The following is a 19851-nucleotide window of genomic DNA, read 5'->3' as shown; positions in this document are numbered from 1 at the left end:
CCTTTAGCTAGACACAGAGTGCCAATTGGCGAATTTACAATCCTTTAGCTAGACACAAAAGTTCTCCAAGTCCCCACCTGATTAGCTAGACACAGAGAGCTGATTGGTGCGTTTACAAAACCTTTAGCTAGACACAGAGTGCTGATTGGTGCATTCACAATCCTTTAGCTAGACACAAAAGTTCTCCTAGTCCCCACCAGATTAGCTAGACACAGAGCGCTGATTGGTGCATTTACAACCCTTTAGCTAGACACAGAGTGCTGATTGGTGCGTTTACAATCCTTTAGCTAGACACAGAGTGCTGATTGGTGCATTTACAATCCTTTAGCTAGACAGAAAAGTTCTCCAAGTCCCCACCCGACCCAGAAGCCCAGCTGGCTTCACCTTTCAATGGCCCTCGCCGCGGGACTTTGCAGCACCTAGCCCGGGCACTCCGGCAGCCCAGAGAGAGCTCGTCCCCCAGTCAAACCCAGCAGGCGCCAGCCGGCTGTGCCAAGTGTGGGGCCCATGGAGCCCATGCCCACCCGGAACCCCCGCCAGCCCGCAAGCCCCGGGCGCAGCCCCGACTCCCGCTTGCACCTCTCCGGGAGGAGAGGGAGCCGGCTCTGGCCTCGGCCAGCCCCAGAGAGGGGCCCCCACAGCGCAGCGGCAGGCTGAAGGGCTCCTCCAGCGCGGCCAGAGCGGACGCGGAGGCCGAGGAGGCACGAAGAGTAAGCGAGGGCTGCTAGCACGTTGTCATCTCTCAGCCTGATTGGATTGGAGAGGAGACTGATTTATCATTGCTTCCCACTCCCTTTGGCACTTGGAGCCTGTGCCTGGCCCTATAGCAGTTGGAGTTCAGTTCATTTGAGAAGTGGTAGCTATGGGTCAGGCCTGGTACTGGACACGGAGATGACTAAGACTAAGCTCTGTATAAGGGACTTTGGTTTCCTGGGAGAGTGGATGGTGATAATGAGATAACATTGTCTTTGCTTAGGTACCAGATACCAAGTCTGATCCAAATTGATTTTGTAAGAAAAAAATTTTTTTTTTTTTTGAGACAGAGTCTTGCTCTTTCACCCAGGCTGGAGTGCAGTGGCGCAATCTCAGCTCACTGCAACCTCCACCTCCCAGGTTCAAGCAGTTCTTATGCCTCAGCCTCCCAGGTAGCTGAGATCACAGATGTGCACCACCACACCCAACTAATTTTTGTATTTTTAGTACAGACAGGCTTTCACCATGTTGGCCAGGCTGGGTCTTGAACTCCTGGCCTCATGTGATTCACCTCCCTTGGCCTCCCAAAGTGCTGGGATTACAGGTGTGAGCCACCGCACCTGGCCTGTAAGAAATGTTTTATCCTCAGATTAGTTAGGAGAATGTGTTAAACAAAGTTAAATAAATTTTTTTAATTGCAGGATTTTGAGAGGTTATTGTAATTTGGGAAACACTGAAAGCAATCTGTTATTAGATCACTTTCTCAGATTGCCTTGCTTATAGCATATCTTATTTCAGGTTAAATTTATGACCCTTATTAAAAACCACAGAAAACCAAATACCACATGTTCTCACTTAAAGGTGAGAGTTAAACATTGAGTACGCATGGACACAGAGAAGGAACAATGGACACTAGGTCCTACTGGAGGGTGGAGGGCGGGAGGAGGGGGAGGATTGAAAAATGACCTGTTGGGTGCTGTGCTCATTACCTGGGTGACAAAGTAATCTGTACACCAAACCCCTTTGAAACATGTAACAAACCTGCGCATGTACCCCTGAACCTAAAATAAAAGTTGGAGGCTGGGTGTGATGGCTCATGCTTGTAATCCCAGCAGTTTGGGAGGCTGAGGTAGGAGGATCACTTGAACCCAGGAGTTCGAGACCAGCCTGGGCAACAAAGTGAGATTCCATGTTTACAAGAAAAAAAGTTTTTTTAATTACCCGGGTGTGATGGCACACACCTGTAGTCCCAGCTACTGGGGAGGCGAGGTGGGATCTCCTGAGCCCAGGAGGTCGAGGCTGCAGTGAGCCAAGATTGCACCACTGCACTCCAGCCTGAGTGACGGAGCGAGCCCCTGTCTCAAAAAAAAAAACAAACAAACAAAAAAAACACAAACTTGGAAAGAAAACAAAAACCAAGAAAGGAAAGAAAAACCCTTAGGAATGGCCCAATATTTTGAATTTGATAGTCAGGGAACTAAAAGGTCTTTTTGTACCTCCTTAAATCACAAATTTTGCTTGCTGAAAAATATTTTATAACAAAAAGAGGTATGAAAGTAACTATTAAGGCAAGAGAATCATTAGGGAGCTTAAGGAGGGAGCAGCAGGAAGGGTTGATGACCCCCTTTCTCTAAGCCAGCTTCCCTTGCCGCTCCCCTCCCTACCTTACTTCCCAGGACCCAAATGACACTGATTAAATGTTCATTTTCCTAAAGTCTCTACCAAATTCACCCTGCAGTGAAAAGGGGCAATACAGATGGTGGCTTTGATTTCATCTCTGAAACAACTAACATAAGAACCCCAAATCATTAAAAGCCTGATTCAATAGTCAGTTGAATTCAACAATCAGAATGATTCATTTGAACCATTTCGAAGAAGAACTATTAAAAAGAATTAGCAGCCTGTCACTAAATAGCTGGTTTCTCTTCCAGTTCAAATGTGCTGTAGTTTTTTCCTGTGCGTTTTTTGTTTTGGAGAGGACTATGTTGAGCAGAAGAATAGACCAAATGTGAATTGTTTTAGGAGAAAGTTGACACCAAAATCACTATTGTATTTATAAAAAGTCAAAAAAAAAGTATGGGAATTCTTAAGATACATCATTTTGCAGCAATATTAGATATATCCATGAACCAACTACAGCATAAAAGATGCAGGGCAGAAAAGAAAATGGGAGGGCATTGGATAGTACCATTATGAACAAACATTTACAGAGTACTGACTGTGAAGCAGAGTCTAACACAGAGACCCTGCCTACATCAGACGCTGCTTAGATAAAGGGGACAGACACATGCTCAAAACCTTAAACAGCAGTGCACCCTGTCATGCTTAGTGTGAAGTGCGTGCTATAGACGGATAGTCTGAGAGTTCAGATAGGGTGCGTTAGGCAGAGTGATGCTATCCCCCTCCGCACAAAGATGTCCACATCGTAATCCCTGGAACCTGCAAATATGTCACATTTCCATGGCAAAGGAGTATTAAGGTTGTGAGTCAACTTGACATAGGGAGATTATTCTGGATTGTCCTGGTGTACCCAGTGTCATCATAAAAGTCCTTTAAAGTAGAAGAGAGAGGTAGATGAGGAAACCAGTCAGAAAGAGATTTTTAAATGCTACACTATTGGAGGAAAGGACGACAAGCCAAGGACTGCAAGTGACCTCAGGAAGCTGCGAAAGGCAAGGAAAGGGATTCTCTCCTAGAGCATCCAAAGGGAATGTAGCCTGGCAAACACCTTAATGCAGCGGTCCCCAACCTTTTTGGCACCAGGGGCTGGTCTCATGGAAGACAATTTTTCCTTGGACCAGGTGCAGAGGGCTGGTTTCAGGATCATTCAAACATATTACATTTATTGTGTACTTTATTTATATTATTATTACATTATAATATACAATAATTATACAACTCACCATAATGTAGAATCAGTGGGAGCCCTGAGCTGGTTTTCCTGCAACTAGATGGTCCCATCTGGGGGTGATGGGAGACAGTGACAGATCATCAGACATTAGATTCTCATAAGGAACACAAAGCCTAGATCCCTCCCATGTGCAGTTCACAATAGGGTTCAAGCTCCTATGAGGATCTAATGTGGATGCTTATCTGACAGTAGGCGGAGCTCAGGCAGAAATTCTTGCTTGCTTCCTGCCCTGCGGCCCAGTTCCTAACAGGCCATAGACTGGTACTGGTCCATGGCAGAGGGGTTGGGGACCCCTGCATTAATGGGTCTGGGGATACTCATTTTGACTTCTGGCCTCTAGAACTTTAAGATAATACATTTTTGTTGTCTTAAGCTGCTAAGTGTGGTAATTTGGTACAGCAACAGTAAGAAATGAATACAAGGATGCTGAAGAGAGAGGAATCAGGGACAGCTTCATGGAGAAGGTGGTTCTTGAGCCATGCATTAAAGATATTAAGAGTGGTAGTCACAGAATTAGAGTCATAGAATTGATGGTCTAGATATTGAACTAAACCTTTCATACCCTTTAATTCATTTATCCACATAAAAGCTCCATAAGGACAGTATTTTCCCTTGTTTTGTAGGTGAGAAAACTGAGGCTTAGGGAGGTTAAGTGACTTGTACAGTCACTATGATGCAGTATCATTTGCTACAACTAGTTAATAGCTGGCCTTTTAACAACATGACGGCAGCTGACATTTGTGGTGTGCTTAAGTGTACAGACAGGGTGCTAAGAATGTCACTGGCATTATCTCATTTAATCCTCTGAAGATCTAAGTGATTTATAATTTTTCTGAGGCCTAGATTTATTTGGCCAGCAATATGATTGGGTTAGAGGGGAAGAAACTGGGGCCAGAAAATCCAGTCAGGACATAAGAGTCCAGACAATTGCTGATAAGAACCTAAAATGAGGGTAAAAACAGTGGGGATGGGAAGGAGAAAACATTCCAGAGATAGTCTGCTTCTTTGTTGAAACATAAATTCTTTTTTGAGACAGAGTCTTGCTCCATCCCCCAGGCTGGAGTGCAGTGGCGTGACCTCAGCTGACCGCAACTTCCGCCTCCCGGGTTCAAGCAATTCTCCTGCCTCAGCCTCCTGAGCAGCTGGGATTACAGGTGTGCACCACCATGTCCAGCTAATTTTTGTAGTTTTACTAGAGACAGGGTTTCGCCATGTTGGCCAGTCTGGTCTTGAACTCCTGACCTCAAGTGATCCGCCCACCTCAGCCTCCCAAAGTGCTGGGATTACAGACATGAGCCACCCCAGCCAGCCAAGACATAAATTCTTGTTTGAAGAAACTTCCTTTCCATCTCCAATTCTTCCCTTCCTGGGTAATTAGAGTACTGCATTTTAATGAATTTTAATGAATTTAGGCACTTTTTTTTTTTTTTTTTTTTTTGAGACGGAGTCTCGCTCTGTCGCCCAGGCTGGAGTGCAGTGGCGCGATCTCGGCTCACTGCAAGCTCCGCCTCCTGGGTTCACGCCATTCTCCTGCCTCAGCCTCCCGAGTAGCTGGGACTACAGGCGCCCGCCACCACGCCCGGCTAATTTTTAGTATTTTTAGTAGAGACGGGGTTTCACCGTGTTAGCCAGGATGGTCTCGATCTCCTGACCTCGTGATCCACCCGCCTCGGTCTCCCAAAGTGCTGGGATTATAGGCGTGAGCCACCGCGCCCGGCCTGAATTTAGGCACTTTAATTAATGAACGATGTCACTATTGATAGTGCTGTAGACCAGACTTTCCCACTTACCCATGGAAGCATGGGCAGCAGCAGCCATGTAAACTTCTCTGTAGTATGTCTTATTTCTGCCCTGCAGTGGTAACTGACAGAGACCCTCTTTAATTTCTTGGCTTTTTTAACCAAGAGAGTAGGAATTTTCTGACTTAATGTGTTAGTTCAGCAACAACAAATATATATTTATTGAAAAGGTATCATTTAAAAGAACAATAGACCATCACTGTGGGAATCTCAAATGTAAATAAAAATCAGTTTGGAGACACACCTAAACAAGGCTGTCAAATAGAAAGCAGAGGTGGATTCATATTAGTTGGTGTCAGTAACTTTGTAGAATGAGCACTGCCTTCTTTTCAAGTGTATGTATATATATGCTTGAAGTATATACTTGAAATATATGTATATATTTACAGTTTTCTCTCTCTAAATATAAGAACCATTTAAGGTTTTTAGAAAAGTTATTTGAAATTCTGATATCTGATAAGTAAAATCCCATCCATGGTCTATTTGTTTGGAATCAATTATGCAATCTTTTAAAGAATCACCAAAGTAAGATGTATGAACACTGGGTATCTTATGTCTTATAATGGATGAGTTCATTGTTTTATTTATTCTGTTTGTCATAAGTAAAGATGTAATGACATTGCTGCTGCAAATAATTCATTTTCAGCCCCAAGGAACCTTTAGGTAATTCTGAATGGCACAAAGGGTTTATATAGGGTTCATCCATATTTTTAAAATGATATATACTGTATATACTCCCAAGCTGGAACTTAACAGTAATGCTTGGGAGTATGCTACAGAATTGCTTCATTGGTAATGCTTCTGCTAAAGAGATTTTGGTATGCCAAGATGAGATATAAGATAGACACTTTGGCCGGGGATGGTGGCTCACACCTATAATCCCAGCACTTTGGGAGGCTGAGGTGGCTGGATCATGAGGTCAGGAGTTCGAGACCAGCCTGGCCAATATGGTGAAACCCCATCTCTACTAAAAATACAAAAATTAGCCGGGCATGGTGGCATGCACCTGTAGTCCCAGCTGAGGCAGAAGAATCACTTGAACCCGGGAGGCAGAGGTTGCAGTGAGCCGAGATTGCACTCCAGCCTGGGTGACAGAGTGAGACTCTGTCTCAATTAAAAAAAAAAAAAAAAAAGATAGACTCACTTTAAACCACTTCTTACTCCATTATGAGTATATCTGTGTATATTCATTCATGTAGACTGAGCCTTGCCCTTAATTTCAAAGAATGATTTCAGGTCTTTCATTTCCAACTTGAGTTAGTAAAGTAAGTCCCTACCCAATGGGGTTTGATTTTTCTCTCCTGTTAAGTGATCAAAGCTAAATCATCAAAGCCTGAATGTCTTACAACAGATTCTAATAAGTTCCGAGTTGGCTATTCTTCTTAGTTTTAATCAAAGCAAAGATGGCATTTGCATTTTTGTCATCTCCATTTCAAAGTATTATTAGAGTCAGAATCACCCTGAATGGTTCCACATCAGTAGGATCTGCATAGCCGTACGCAAAAACTGTCTGTGCCAGAACAGGGGCCCATTTCTACATAAGTGGCATAACACCTAAATACATAAACATTGGAATCATATGTCTAGATTACATAGAACCAAGTTGACATGAAAGGAAAATGTGGATAATCTGGAGTTCTTACACAGAATCCTTGACCCATGATGGCATCCCACCACTCCCCTAACTGTTCTTCAGTCCCCTTGACATACCATGGGTTCCCCCATTGCATCCCTCACATCTCCCCCACAGCATTTATACACACACAACCAATAGTCTTTGTGCCAGCTCTGCCTTGTTTTTTGTTTTTGTTTTTGTTTTTGAGACAGAGTTTCACTCTGTCACCCAGGCTGGAATGCAGTGGCGTGATTTTGGCTCACTGCAACCTTCATCTCCCGGGCTCAAGTGATCCTCCCACCTCAGCCCGCTGAGTAGCTGGGATTACAGGCGTGCACCACCACGCCCAGCTAATTTTTTTGTACTTTTGGTAGAGATGCGGTTTTGCCATGTTGGCCAGGCTGGTCCCAAACTCCTGACCTCAGGTGATCCACCCACCTTGGCCTCCCAAAGTACTGGGATTACAGGTGTGAACCACTGCACCCAGCCTCTGCCTTGTTTTCTGTCTTTGTTCTACTTACAGAGTACTTTTCTATTCCTCAGTTAGCCTTATTAACCACGAGGCATGGATGAGAGGGACAAGGAATGCAAGAGCGGTGTGTGTGTGTGTGTGTGTGTGTGTGTATGTGTGTGTGTGTGTGTGTGTGTTTGTGTGTGTGTGAGATACATATCTACAAAACCATTACATGGTTACCCAGCCATGGTTACCCTCACACTGAGTATATACTGCTGGTCTTTGAGTGACCCAAACCATCATGCTCTGCTGGGCAGGCCCCTGGAATAAGTATATCATCCACAGCAAATGTGTAGCATTTGGCAAAATTTAGAGTTAAGGCATTTTATTTTTAATAACTCTTTTTTTCATAGAAATGGTGAGACTTTGGGCTAGAAAGTTATTCATATGATTTCTAAATATGCAGAAGTTCAGAAAACCTTTAGAAATATTCTCCCCTAATTAATTTGAAAATTAGAAACTAAAAAATTGGAAGGCTGAGCACAGTGGCTCATGCCTGCAATCCCAACACTTTGGGAGGCAAAGGCAGGAGGATCGCTTGAGTCCCGAAGTTTGAGACCAGCCTGGACAAAATAGGGAGACCCTGTCTCTACAAAAAAAAAAAAAAAAAAAAAAATTAATTAGCTAGGCGTGGTGGCATGTGCCTGTAATCCTAACTACTTCAACTACTTGGGAGGCTGAGATGGGAGGATCACTTGAGCTCAGGAGCTCAAGGCTACAGTGAGCTGTGATTGCACCACTGCACTCCAGCCTGGAGGACAGAGCGAAACCTTGTCTCAAAAAAAAAAAAAGAAAGAAAAAATTCAGAGAATGTGCTGAAGAGTATTTGATTTAAAATAAAATCCATACATTTAAAGCACTATATATAGCCAAGATTAAATTTCCATGTTTGCTATAGATCTGTTCTCATTCTTAAGGGGATTTCATCCAAATGTTTTGTTATTGTTGGCAAGAAAGCAGATTCTGAATCCACCCTCAGTGATTTGTTTTGTTCAGTCTTGGCTTTTGGAACAAAATAATAACCACTTATTATTTTGCCAAAAAATTTATTTCTACTAATATATTTCTTGACAATTGCACAATAATCTTGACTATCATGAAAATTACTTTGTTTAAAATGTAAGTATATGAAAAAGTATAAGTATATAAGACACACAGATACGCAACACACACCCCATTATTTATATGTATTTAAACTAAAAGATGGCTCTATGGCAAAATGTGAAATCCAAATATTTGTATACTTTGAGGGAAAAGATCAAGCCAAGAACATGTGTTTCAGTTTGTTTTTCGTGGTCAAGAGGTGAGGGATGGGAAATATTGTGAGTAATGGATAATTTACCCTTACCCTCAAATTATCAACTATGTGAGTTCTTAGGAGTAACATTTTATAAGTACTGCGTATCTATATTTACACAGGAATGTAACACAGATAACACTAATATGAATTTGGGGGGAAAATTTTAAAATTTCCCCCAGCAGATAATCAAGTCTTTTGTTGAATTTTAATTACTGGTTCAATAGAAAAGTGCTATGAGAAGACATTCGTATTTTCTTAGAGCAGAAAGTATAAAAATGACTGTAGAATTTCCTGTTTTAACCAAGAACGAAGGAGAGCTGTGAGCCATTTGCTTCCTGAGTGGCCACATTCCAGCTGTGCAGACTGGTCATAGCACATCTGCCAATCAGAACAGGCCCTGGAGGGAAGCCCTTGGATACTGAGTCTTGTTTACATGCATCGTGACTCTGTTTCTCCCTTCCTCTTGTGTATTGTACCACTAGGAAGATTAGTGGGGAAATTTGCTATTACATGCCTAAGTAAACTATGCAACTAGGATCACAGCCACAGGAAATGATGTTCTGGACAGAGTTTTAGCTCGGCTTTAGCCACAGGTAAGAGTTGTTGCTTTGTTATATGAGGATAGCTAATCTGTATTCAGTTTCTGGCTTTACTTTGAGACATTATACTTCATTTTTGTAGCGAAGCTAGCAGGCTAAAAACTGGAGAAGAATGATTGAGAGAAATGATTTAAATGTGCCCTGCATTACTATGACTTTAAAATCTTAATACTCATCAAATGAAAAACATGATATTTTCATTTAAGGGAGGGGTAAAACCAAGTTAAATTAAAACAGAAAAGTTTTAAAAGCTGCAGTAATACTAAGTCACAGTGTAGAAAAATTGGAAGCAGAAATGTGCTAACACTATGTGTTTGGAAATCATTATATCTAAGCAGGCATGCTTTATTGTGAATCTTTTTACTTATTAGTCTTTCAGAGAACAGTGTTTTCATGAGTACTAACTTTTTGGCTTTGAAAAACATTTCTTTTTTATTATGAACTCATTCAGAAAGAATTGTTACATACGTTTAACTGTGTAAATCCTATTCCTTTTCTTCCATATTTCTTTCTAGAAGTTTTAGAGTATGTTTCATAATCCTCTTATTCTGTTCCACCAGCAATAAAATTAAGGAAAAACTAAAAGCATTCCTGTCTTAATCTTTACGTTGCCATTAAATTCTATCTTGTTAGCATTAATTCAGAAGATACTATAGAAAACTGTATTTTGATAATATTCCGTAGGATTTTTTTCTTAACGTCATTGCTTAGGATATATTGTGGTTTGTATATTGCTTCATATTGTTTATTTTTGCATAACACTGCGGCCTTTTACTTCATTTATTTTAAATTCTTAAGCATATAGTGGAGGAAAAATTGTTACTCAGGTTCAAAAAAGACAACCTGTGGGTTTTATGGTTCTCTTGTATATGATAGTCTCAAGGTTGATTAATAGCATGTTACAGCAGTCTAGAGAGTCACTTTTGAAAAGTTCAAGCATCTGTGCTCTTATTTCTTACCCTATAGCAGGGTTTCTCGACCTCTGCACTGCTGACATTTTGGATGAGATAATTCTTTTGGTGAAAGGGACCGCTCTATGCATTGTAGGATCTTTAGCAACATTCCTGCTTTCTACCCATGAGAGTTCCCTTCTTCCCAGTTGTGATGATCAAAAATTTTATATAGAGAGCACATTATATCTAATTACTGGAGAAACATTGAAATCCAACTTCTGAAATGTTCTGGGTGGTAGATAGTTAAGGGTGAAGCTGTATTGGTCTTAGTATTTGCAGATGTTGTAGCTGACTGCTCATTTTTCCCCCTCCCCATTCTGTTAGAAGCTTCTGCCAACCATGATTCATGGAATGATTTTTTTGAGCTGAGTAATCTGTGGCTTTGCAGTTTCCTTGCTTTCTTTCCTTAGCTAAATCTCTTCTAGTGTTAGCAAAGTATTTAGCACAGGAAAGATCTTATAAAATGAAATAATACATGTAATGATACATTTTCCAAGTAGATGATGTTAACAAACCGTAAGCTTTTATGCCTGTCCTTCATTGTGTCTTTTCTGCCTCTGTCAGGCGAACTGTGATGAAGAGCCTTATACTTAGGAAGACACAACTACCTTTGAACAGTCCTTTGTGAAATCTAATGGTATGGCAGCTGGTCTTTAAAAACTTCTTTCCAGAGCTTTTAAAGAACATTTTGACACGTAACCATCTTCTTTCTCTACAGATCGCAACGAACGAAATAAACCAGAACATCGTTCTTCAAGGTATGAATTTACAGTATCTAATAATTCTGTATAAAGCTTCTTATTTGAAAAGTATTGTTTGGAAGCAATGTAAGTGTCCTCTTTAGAGTTACTATCTATTGGAATCTTCTGTGGCATTCAGAGAAGCTTCATAAGGGAAATCTTATTCATTCTCTGAATTAAAATTTCACATAAAACTATTGACTACCTGGAAAACATGTTTTATTTTAGGAATTCCCATCAGTGACAGATATATTTTCATAAAAATTATTTTACTCTCATTTATTTGTTTTTGTGACTTATTTTCCTCCCCTCCCTTTAACCAGTATTTTTGTAAGTGTGTACTGCTGTTTTCCTAATCATAAAACTAATATAGGCTCACTGTAGAAATTTAAAAGATATTTTAAAAATACAAAGCATGAAAAAAGCAGAACAAAACAAAACCCAGACTGCCTTCCATCAGCCAGAGATGGCTGGCTATTGCTAAAATTTTGGTACATTTCTTTCTAGACTTTTAGATTATATATGTATGTATATATTCAAATGGATTATTTTGTGTTTTTGTTAGGTATTTCAAGTGGCCGGGAAGGTTGTATCACTTAAGCTCTCAACCACACTGAGTGTATTTCACTAGAATTCTGCAACACTGAAGAGTACATTAAAAAATCCTTGTCAAACTTATAGGTGAAAAATTGTCTGACTTCTCATAGGCAGGACTGGCAGGCTATATTTAATATTTTTAACCTAGTACTATGAAAGTTTATAATTTTTCTAATATTAATTTCTTTTTATTCCACATTCTACCACCTTTTTTGATGTTTTATTTTGTGGGAATTGTTAAAGTAATGTACTCATTGGATTGACTGCTCTGGTAAGCCAAATCCTGGTTCTTTTTCAAGAGATCAAACCCTAGAGTGCGTTGACCTCAATCAATAAAAATATAAAATCTATAAAAATTTCATTGCTTAGAATAGCAATGCGTTTTGCAGAAATTGTCAATCAAAATAAGTTAGTGAGACCTAATCTGAGAGAAGAATATAGCTGGGTATTTAGAATATTGACTGATTTTTTTTCCAGGTACAATTTACATATGTTAAAATTCATTCTTTTTTGTGTATAATCTTACTAGTTTTGATAGGCATGTACAATTATGTATCTACCGCCATAATCATTAAACAGTTTGTAAGATTCTTTTATATTAGATACTTAAAGAAAAATAGCAGCCAGGCATGGTGGTTCACACCTGTAATCACAGCTACTTGGGAGGCTGAGGCAGGAGGATCACTTGAGCCCAGGAGTTCAAGACTAGCCTAGGCAACATAGCAAAACACTGTCTCATCTCTGTTAAAAATAAAAATAAGGCAATGTAAGAGAAAGGACTTTGACAGCATGCTTAACTGTGAGTGACATAAAGTTGGAAGAGTAAAAAATACTTAGGATGGTAAAACCAGGATCCCCAAGAACTTTGACATTCTGAAGATTGGACTGAACTGAGCAATATGAATTTTAATAGGCACAAATGCAAACCCTTAGAATGAAACACCAGTGGAACATAAAAAGATAAGGGAGATGTGACTTAGCAATATTTTTGAAAAAGTCTGAAGGATTTAGTTCTTCATAAATTTACCATGAATCAAAAATCTTATGTCATTACGTCTACCTTCCCCCAAAAAAGTCTGCACCGATTTGATTACACTGAAAGAAGTTTAATGTTCAGGCTAAAAGTGGTAGCTCTAGATCATACTTTTTTTTTTTTCTTTGAGATGCAGTCTCGCTCTGTTTCCCAGGCTGGAGTGCAGTGGCACAATCTCGGCTCACTGCAAGCTCTGCCTCCCGGATTGACGCCATTCTCCTGCCTCAGCCTCCCGAGTAGCTGGGACTACAGGTGCCCGCCACCACGCCTGGCTAATTTTTTGTGTTTTTAGTAGAGACGGGGTTTCACCATGTTAGCCAGGGTGGTCTCGATCTCCTGACCTCGTGATCCACCTGCCTCGGCCTCCCAAGGTGCTGGGATTACAGGCATGAGCCACCGTGCCCGGCCTAGATCATACTTTTGATATTCTGTTCAATTTGGGGTCCACAAGACCTTGAAAAATTGAAGTATGCAGTGGAGTGACTGTATAGATACCACATGGAGACCTTAAAAAACAAAACAAAACAGAATCCCAAGCCCAACCCCAGAGATTCTATTTAATAAGTCTCAAATGAATCCTCAAAATCTGTATATTAAACAAGTCCCCCAGTGATTCTGACGTGTAGTCAGGTTGGGGACCACTGGTCTAGAATATAGCAGCTGAGTTGGGACAGGGAAGATGAAAAAGAAGAGTAAGATAAAAGTCAAAGCTAAACCATAGGAAGACTGGTGTGAGGAACTGGGAGAACTTAGCCCAGATGTGAAAATTTGGGGAAGTGCATGGGATGGAAACGATAACTGGCTTCAAACACCCAGAGGCTGATATGTGGAGGAAACTAGCAGAATTCTTCCTAATAAATGCTGTTCCCTACTAAGAGGAACCCTGGCCACTGGAGGAATGGCGGATTCTGGGTCTGGGCTAAGGGAAAATGCAAGATGATCCTGGACATCTAGTTGTGATAGAAAGCTAGGAAGTGCTCAACTAATGGGGTCATGTTGAAAAGACAGATGGTAGCATCAAGGGATTTTCACTGGCCAAATTTTGGGGTAATTTGAGTATCCAAAAAAAATGATGATAATGGATCCCATGTAGGAGAAATGACAGAACTTAGAAAATCATCATTTTGTAATTCTCAAAGTAATAGTTGATGCAGGCAAAGATCATCAGTGGCAGCTAAAACTTCTGTAAAAAGTTGTTGGGAAACATCAAAAGATACCAGCTGCTGTTGAAAAAAAAAAAAAAAGTTGTTGGGAAAAGTTGTTAAAATATCACCCCACAGATCAGTTTTTAATTGCAAAGGGGGAAAATTTACCATTTCAATGGAGAGACCTAGTGGTCACCATCTAAATCAAGTAGTCAACATGTATATTATCACTAGTGAGATAAGCAGTACACTTATGTAGTAGTCCTAAGGAAAAAAAAAAAAAAAGCTGGGAGAATATTCCAGGTAACAAGAGACCAAAGAGGCCAGGCGCGTTGGCTCACACCTGTAATCCCAGCATTTTGGGAGGCCAAGGCAGGTGAATCATTTGAGGTCAGGAGTTCGAGGCCAGACTGGCCAAAATGATGGTCAACTCCATCTCTACTAACAATTAGCTGGGCATGGTGGTGCATGCCTGTAATCCCAGCTACTTGTGAGGCCAAGGCAGGAGAATTACTTGAACCCGGGAGGCAGAGGTTGCAGTGAGCCAAGATCACTCCACTGCGCTCCAGTCTGGGCAACAGAGTGAGACTCCGTCTCAAAAAAAAAAAAAAAGAGAGAGAGAGAGAGACCAAAGAGATATTAACAAACAAATCTAATATGTGAATTAAAAAAAAAAAATCTAGGACTAAAAAATCCCAACTTTAAAAAAGGTTGGGGAGGGGATAATTTAAACATGGATGTTATTTTAAATAATATTTTATTAAATATTACTTTTTAAGGTGTAGAATAGAAATGTTATTATGCAGGAGAATGTGATTCTTAGGAGATATATGCCAAAGTATTAATGTAAGGGTGATATAGTTTTATGTTTGCAAATAAATCTCAATTCAGGGGGAAAAAACCCAGGATGAGCAATAAAGAAGCAGATATTGGAAACTGTTAATAATTGGTGAATAGATGAAAGGCATATAGGTGTTACTTATACTGTTTCTTCAGCTTTTTTGTAGACATGAAAATTTCAAAATAGAAAGACACAGTGGAGAGAACTGTTGTGTGTGTTCTTGGGAGTCCCAGAGGGAGGACAGAATGCACCTCTGTGGGTGGAACTTGGAGGGGGATATATTTCTGCACAAAATGAGGAAGAATTTCCTGACAGAGCTGGTCAAAAATGGAATGGGCTACTCTGTGAAGTAATGCTGTCAAAGAAAAGCTAAATAAGCTAGCGCTGGAAATAAAAATAGAGAAGATTCATGCATGGCTAAGTCATTATTCTAGATGGCTCCAGCTCCTTGCTCACTAATAGCCAATAAATATCTCTTATGAGTCTCTGTTCTGGCTCAGAATACAATAGAAAATAAGAAAAAGTCTCCAGGTTGATGGAGGGTCCATTGTTGTGGACTTACACTCCCAATCTCTGAGAATCTATTGACCCTAAAGTGAAGTTCCCAGTCTTTACAGTTATATTTTAGGCAATGCTATGGTACTTTTGAGGGTATTCGGAAAGTATTCTCAGTATTTTTCATCTCTTATTTATACAGTCAAGTTCTTTAGGACTGTGCTATTGGTCTTGGTAACCCTGACACTTAGTAGATTGCCTGGCCCACAATAAACAATAAATAACCGTTGAATAAATAAATGCCAAAGGTATTTTGAGGAGAGAAAGGGAAATATCAGTATTTTTACCTTGCAAATCGGGAAGAACCTGACTCTCAAAAGCTCGCCCACGACTATTATTGGATCTGTGTGTTACAACAGCAAGGAGTGATGCCGTATAAGAAAGGAGAAATGTTTTTTCAGGAAAGGACATCGTTTTCTGTCCAGGGTATCTGCTGACATTGGCGGTGACCTGTTCTCCTGCCATCCTCAGCTGAGCAGGGCTACCCCGCCAGGCCAGCAGTGCATCAAGCAGATTAATACCTGCTGCATCAACAGAGCAGAAAGAAGAAAATATAAACAAAAAGTCATTTGATTTTGGTATGTTTTTCGGTTCTCCTCAGGCCACTTGGCAACAAGAATGATGGGCTCCAAGCCCAACAGGGATAACAGAAATGCATTTCTCTTGTTTGTGTTTTTAGAGGCCAAGCACTCCTATAGCTTTCATAGTAAGAGGTGAATAAATCTGGGATGTCTGCCTGTTCTTTCACCTCAGTGCTAAACTAAGAAGGAAAACATAATTCTTGTCAAGTTAAAGGAAAAGTTTTATCATATGTAGGCCAACACTAAGACCCCAAGCAAAAGGCATCCTGGGTGGTTTTTGATTACTTTGTTTTGATGTTGATTTGCTTGCTGCCAATTGATTGATACACATGTGAGAAATATCTACGTTGTTCTTGTCTCAACCTTATTAGTTTAAACACACCATTTCCAAAATTGATGTCCCACAGAACTCTCTTCAGTAGATTATTAATCAGTATGTCAAGAAATAAGTGTTAATATGCAGAAAAGTTTATGAAATGGCGAGTTAAACAAAATTAGCCATATTTCTTTACTGTGATGCTCCTCAGAGTCTTTGATACACTCAAGTACATTATAAAACTCCAAGTGAGAGCTATACTACACACCCGTTTAAAAATTTATTTGAATTTATAACTTCTTTTCCCAGACATAGCTATTAATAACATCTAGAAAAAAGTACCATGGAGTGGCAGTTTGGGAAACGAATTAGAGGGAAGTAGGAGCTAAAGATAATAAAGAATGTTAAGCCCTGTGGCAGTCAGTGCCCCGAATAGAAAATTAAGAGCTCTTTTTACCACCCCACCAGCTCTAAATAATAGGTCTTGATGACTTAGGGGTCTGAACTACCAGCTAATTCATCTCATGTTTTATCTACTACAAGGAAATATTTTACAGCAGCAAAAAAAGAAGGCGGCAAAACAAAGAACCTTAAATCTATTTCTCAAAAATTGTCATTTGAATCTTGGCCTCCCTAAAGTCTTCTTGTAGTGACCTGTCATAATCCCCTTTGATATCCATTCATAAAATTAAATGAAATTTCATTAAAAATCATAGAAGTAAGAAAATGGAAATTCAGCAAAGTGATTCTTAGATGTATAAGGAAGAGCAAGACTAACCAAGGCAATTTTGAAGATCAAAGAGGAGAGGTGAACTCTTTTAAGTAATTAAGACAGTCTTTTGTCAGCAAACCTAGAAATAGGTTGTTGAAGCAGACTAAAGAGCCCACAGACATAGATGAATACATAGAGTTCTGTGTTATGTGATATGATAGAGGCAGCATTACGGATCAATGAGGGAAAGCTGGTATGTCAACAGATGGTGCTTGAATAACTGATTATCCATATTTTTAATCTACACGGAATTTGATTTATCTTATGACATGAGATAAAAATCTAAAGAAATGAAAGAAGTAAAATGGAAACATTTCAAAGAAATGTATAAGAATATCTTTATGAGGTAGTGAGTTCTTAAGGATCAACAAATACAAACCATGAAGAAAAAGATTGATAAATCTGACTATGTGAAAATTTAAGATTTATGTACATGAATACATCGGAAGCATGTGAAAAGGGAAGTCATGACTGTGCAGTGCACGTAGGCGACAAAGGTTAGTATCCAGGATAAAGAAAAACTACGCATACGGAAGAAAAAGACAAGTAAATACAGGTAGGGAACACATAAAAGATGAAACCTAAGTAACCAGTTAATATATGAAAAGATTCTTCACCTTGATAGGATTAAGATGTGCACTAACATGGTAATGAGATACCATTTCACTTCCGTGGAATTGGCACAGAACTCTCAAAGACTGAAAATACCAAGTACATATGAGAGTATGTAATTTGGTACAACTGTAAGGAAGACTTTATTCAGGACTATCAAGATAGGTATAGGGACAACTGCAATGGGATTTTGCAGTCGGGGAGTTAGGTCGGGCTCAACTCATGGGCAAGTGGGAATTTATAGTAAAAGAGCAGGGCGTGGGGGTCAGTGGATAGAAAATTACTGAGAGGAAACATCGGGGATAAAGGGGATTATGGCTAAGTTGACCTAATAGGATTCTTGCTGAAGTCAGACCAGGGTGATCAGACATCACCAAGAGGATGGCAGGGGATTGAACCTGATCAGATGTTAAGAGTAATCTGATATTGAAGATGAGGATTCTTGCTAAACTGACTTACTGCCAAAACTGGATTTTACAAGGAAGTACACAGATGGGACTAGGAAAAGTTTCAGAATCTTTGTCAGTTCAGAGTAGCCCTGTTTGAATTAAGGATATGTAGTATGTGAGAACATGGATACATCTCAGAAACATAATTTTGGATGACAAAAGCAAGCTGTAGAAGGATAGTTACAGTATAATGCCATTTATATAAAGCAGAAGTCAGCAAATGGGTCAAATCTGGCCTGCCACCATTTTGTAATTAAAATATTACAGTAACTCAGCCATGCCCATTTGCATATCATCTCGGGCTGCTTTCACATTACAACAGGAGAGTTGTACCAACAGGGACCACATGGCAAAACACAAATAATACATTGTTTGTTGTATATTTTTATGACTACGTATAGGTACTAAAAGTATAAAAAGATGTGCGGAAGTCATAAATAGTCAAATTAGGGTATTGATTATCAAATGAATGGGCCAGGAAAGGATCCACAGGGAGCTTCAAGTGTATCTTGACTGTTTTATTTCTTATGCTAAGAGATAGGATTTGCAATATTATCTATACTTTTTTAAACTCCTGGAAATTAGCTGGGCATGATGGCTCATGCCTGTAGTCCTAGCTGCTTGGGAGGCTACGATGGGAGGATTGCTTGATCCCAGGAGTTTGGTGAACTATGATCACACCACTGTATCCCAGCCTGCATGACAGAGTGAGACCCTGTCTCTTAAAAAAGAAAGAAAAAAAAATCTCTGCATAGTTTAATAATTTTTTTAAAAATGGCATCAGGAGACCTTTTTGAATCATATGGCAATGATAAAGATGTTTTTATAGGACTTGAGTATAAAATTGAATGAATTCTTTTTAAAGAGAAAAATTGAGGAAATAGTCAAGAATGTTCAGAAAAAATTGATTAAACACTTCAGATTTTACCTCTACTTATAGTCCTGCTCCCATGTCTCCTTTTACTAGAAGCATCTTGTATTTCTCTGCAAATTTTTCTCTTTTTTGGCACTTAAGAGTTCTACAACTAACACATGAAAACATTTTTTAATAGTACAGAAACATGTGGTATCTGCCTTTATCCCATAGGTGACTTAAGAGTGATGGTTCAGTGTCTATCCTAGTCTGCTTTCTATGCATATATAGCATATATTTAAATAATAATTAGAACAAATGGGGATATATATATATGTGTGTATGTGTAGTATGTGTGCTTATATGTATGTTTGTATATCTGTATACATATATATGTGTTTCTGTCAATTTGACTTTTTTAACTTATTTAGAAAGTATTACCATGTCAGTTTCCACTTCATTATTTTTTTAACTACTGCATAAAATTTTCCAGTGTAACCTTATTATAATTTATTTAACCAGTCCTTTAGGTTGTTTCCAATTCATTGCAGTTAGAAATGATGTTGCAATAAGCATCTTTATGTTCATATCTTTGTGTATAGATGTGTAGGAAAACCTTTATTGTTCTTCCAAGATAGATATTTTTTTGTTTTCATTCACAATTACTTTTAAGTTTTTAAAATTTATATGCCGTACATGTCTGTTTGCTTCCCAAATCTCAGATAGCTTCCTGGTGTTTGGTACTGTTCCAAGTTCTCTAGAGCCCATTACAACTTCCCTCCCCATAATGTGGCCTGAAATGTCACCCAGCACAGGGAGAGACTGAAACTCAACATGCAGAATATTTGTAGCACATAGTTTAGTACTCTCAGAGTTAATAGTTGGTGATGTTAAAACTCATAGCAATCACTATATCATTACGAATTTAAAAGGGTCTTGGTTCTCTGCATTGGTATCCTGTTGATCTTATGAA

The 19851-nt window shown here is 39.5% G+C and overlaps 1 protein-coding gene across 14 annotated transcripts in view; it reads left to right on the top strand.

Annotated features, from left to right (window-relative positions):
- SH3D19 (SH3 domain containing 19) overlaps positions 1-19851 on the top strand; it is a 207494-nt gene that overhangs the window by 91700 nt on the left and 95943 nt on the right. For 8 of the 14 annotated variants that reach the window (XM_055385526.2, XM_055385527.2, XM_055385523.2 and 5 more), the window contains exon 2: positions 11103-11142. In XM_055385526.2, the coding sequence (XP_055241501.2) occupies positions 11103-11142 (40 nt within the window). Of the gene's footprint in view, positions 1-9245; positions 9426-10789; positions 11022-11102; positions 11143-19851 lie in introns of those variants that run through there. The other 6 variants (XM_055385531.2, XM_019025166.4, XM_055385529.2 and 3 more) reach the window with 5 other exon arrangements.

The sequence above is a fragment of the Gorilla gorilla genome, chromosome 3 (assembly GCF_029281585.2).
Source record: "Gorilla gorilla gorilla isolate KB3781 chromosome 3, NHGRI_mGorGor1-v2.1_pri, whole genome shotgun sequence".
NCBI lineage: Eukaryota > Metazoa > Chordata > Mammalia > Primates > Hominidae > Gorilla > Gorilla gorilla.
This window is presented reverse-complemented; position numbering and strand designations above follow the sequence as displayed.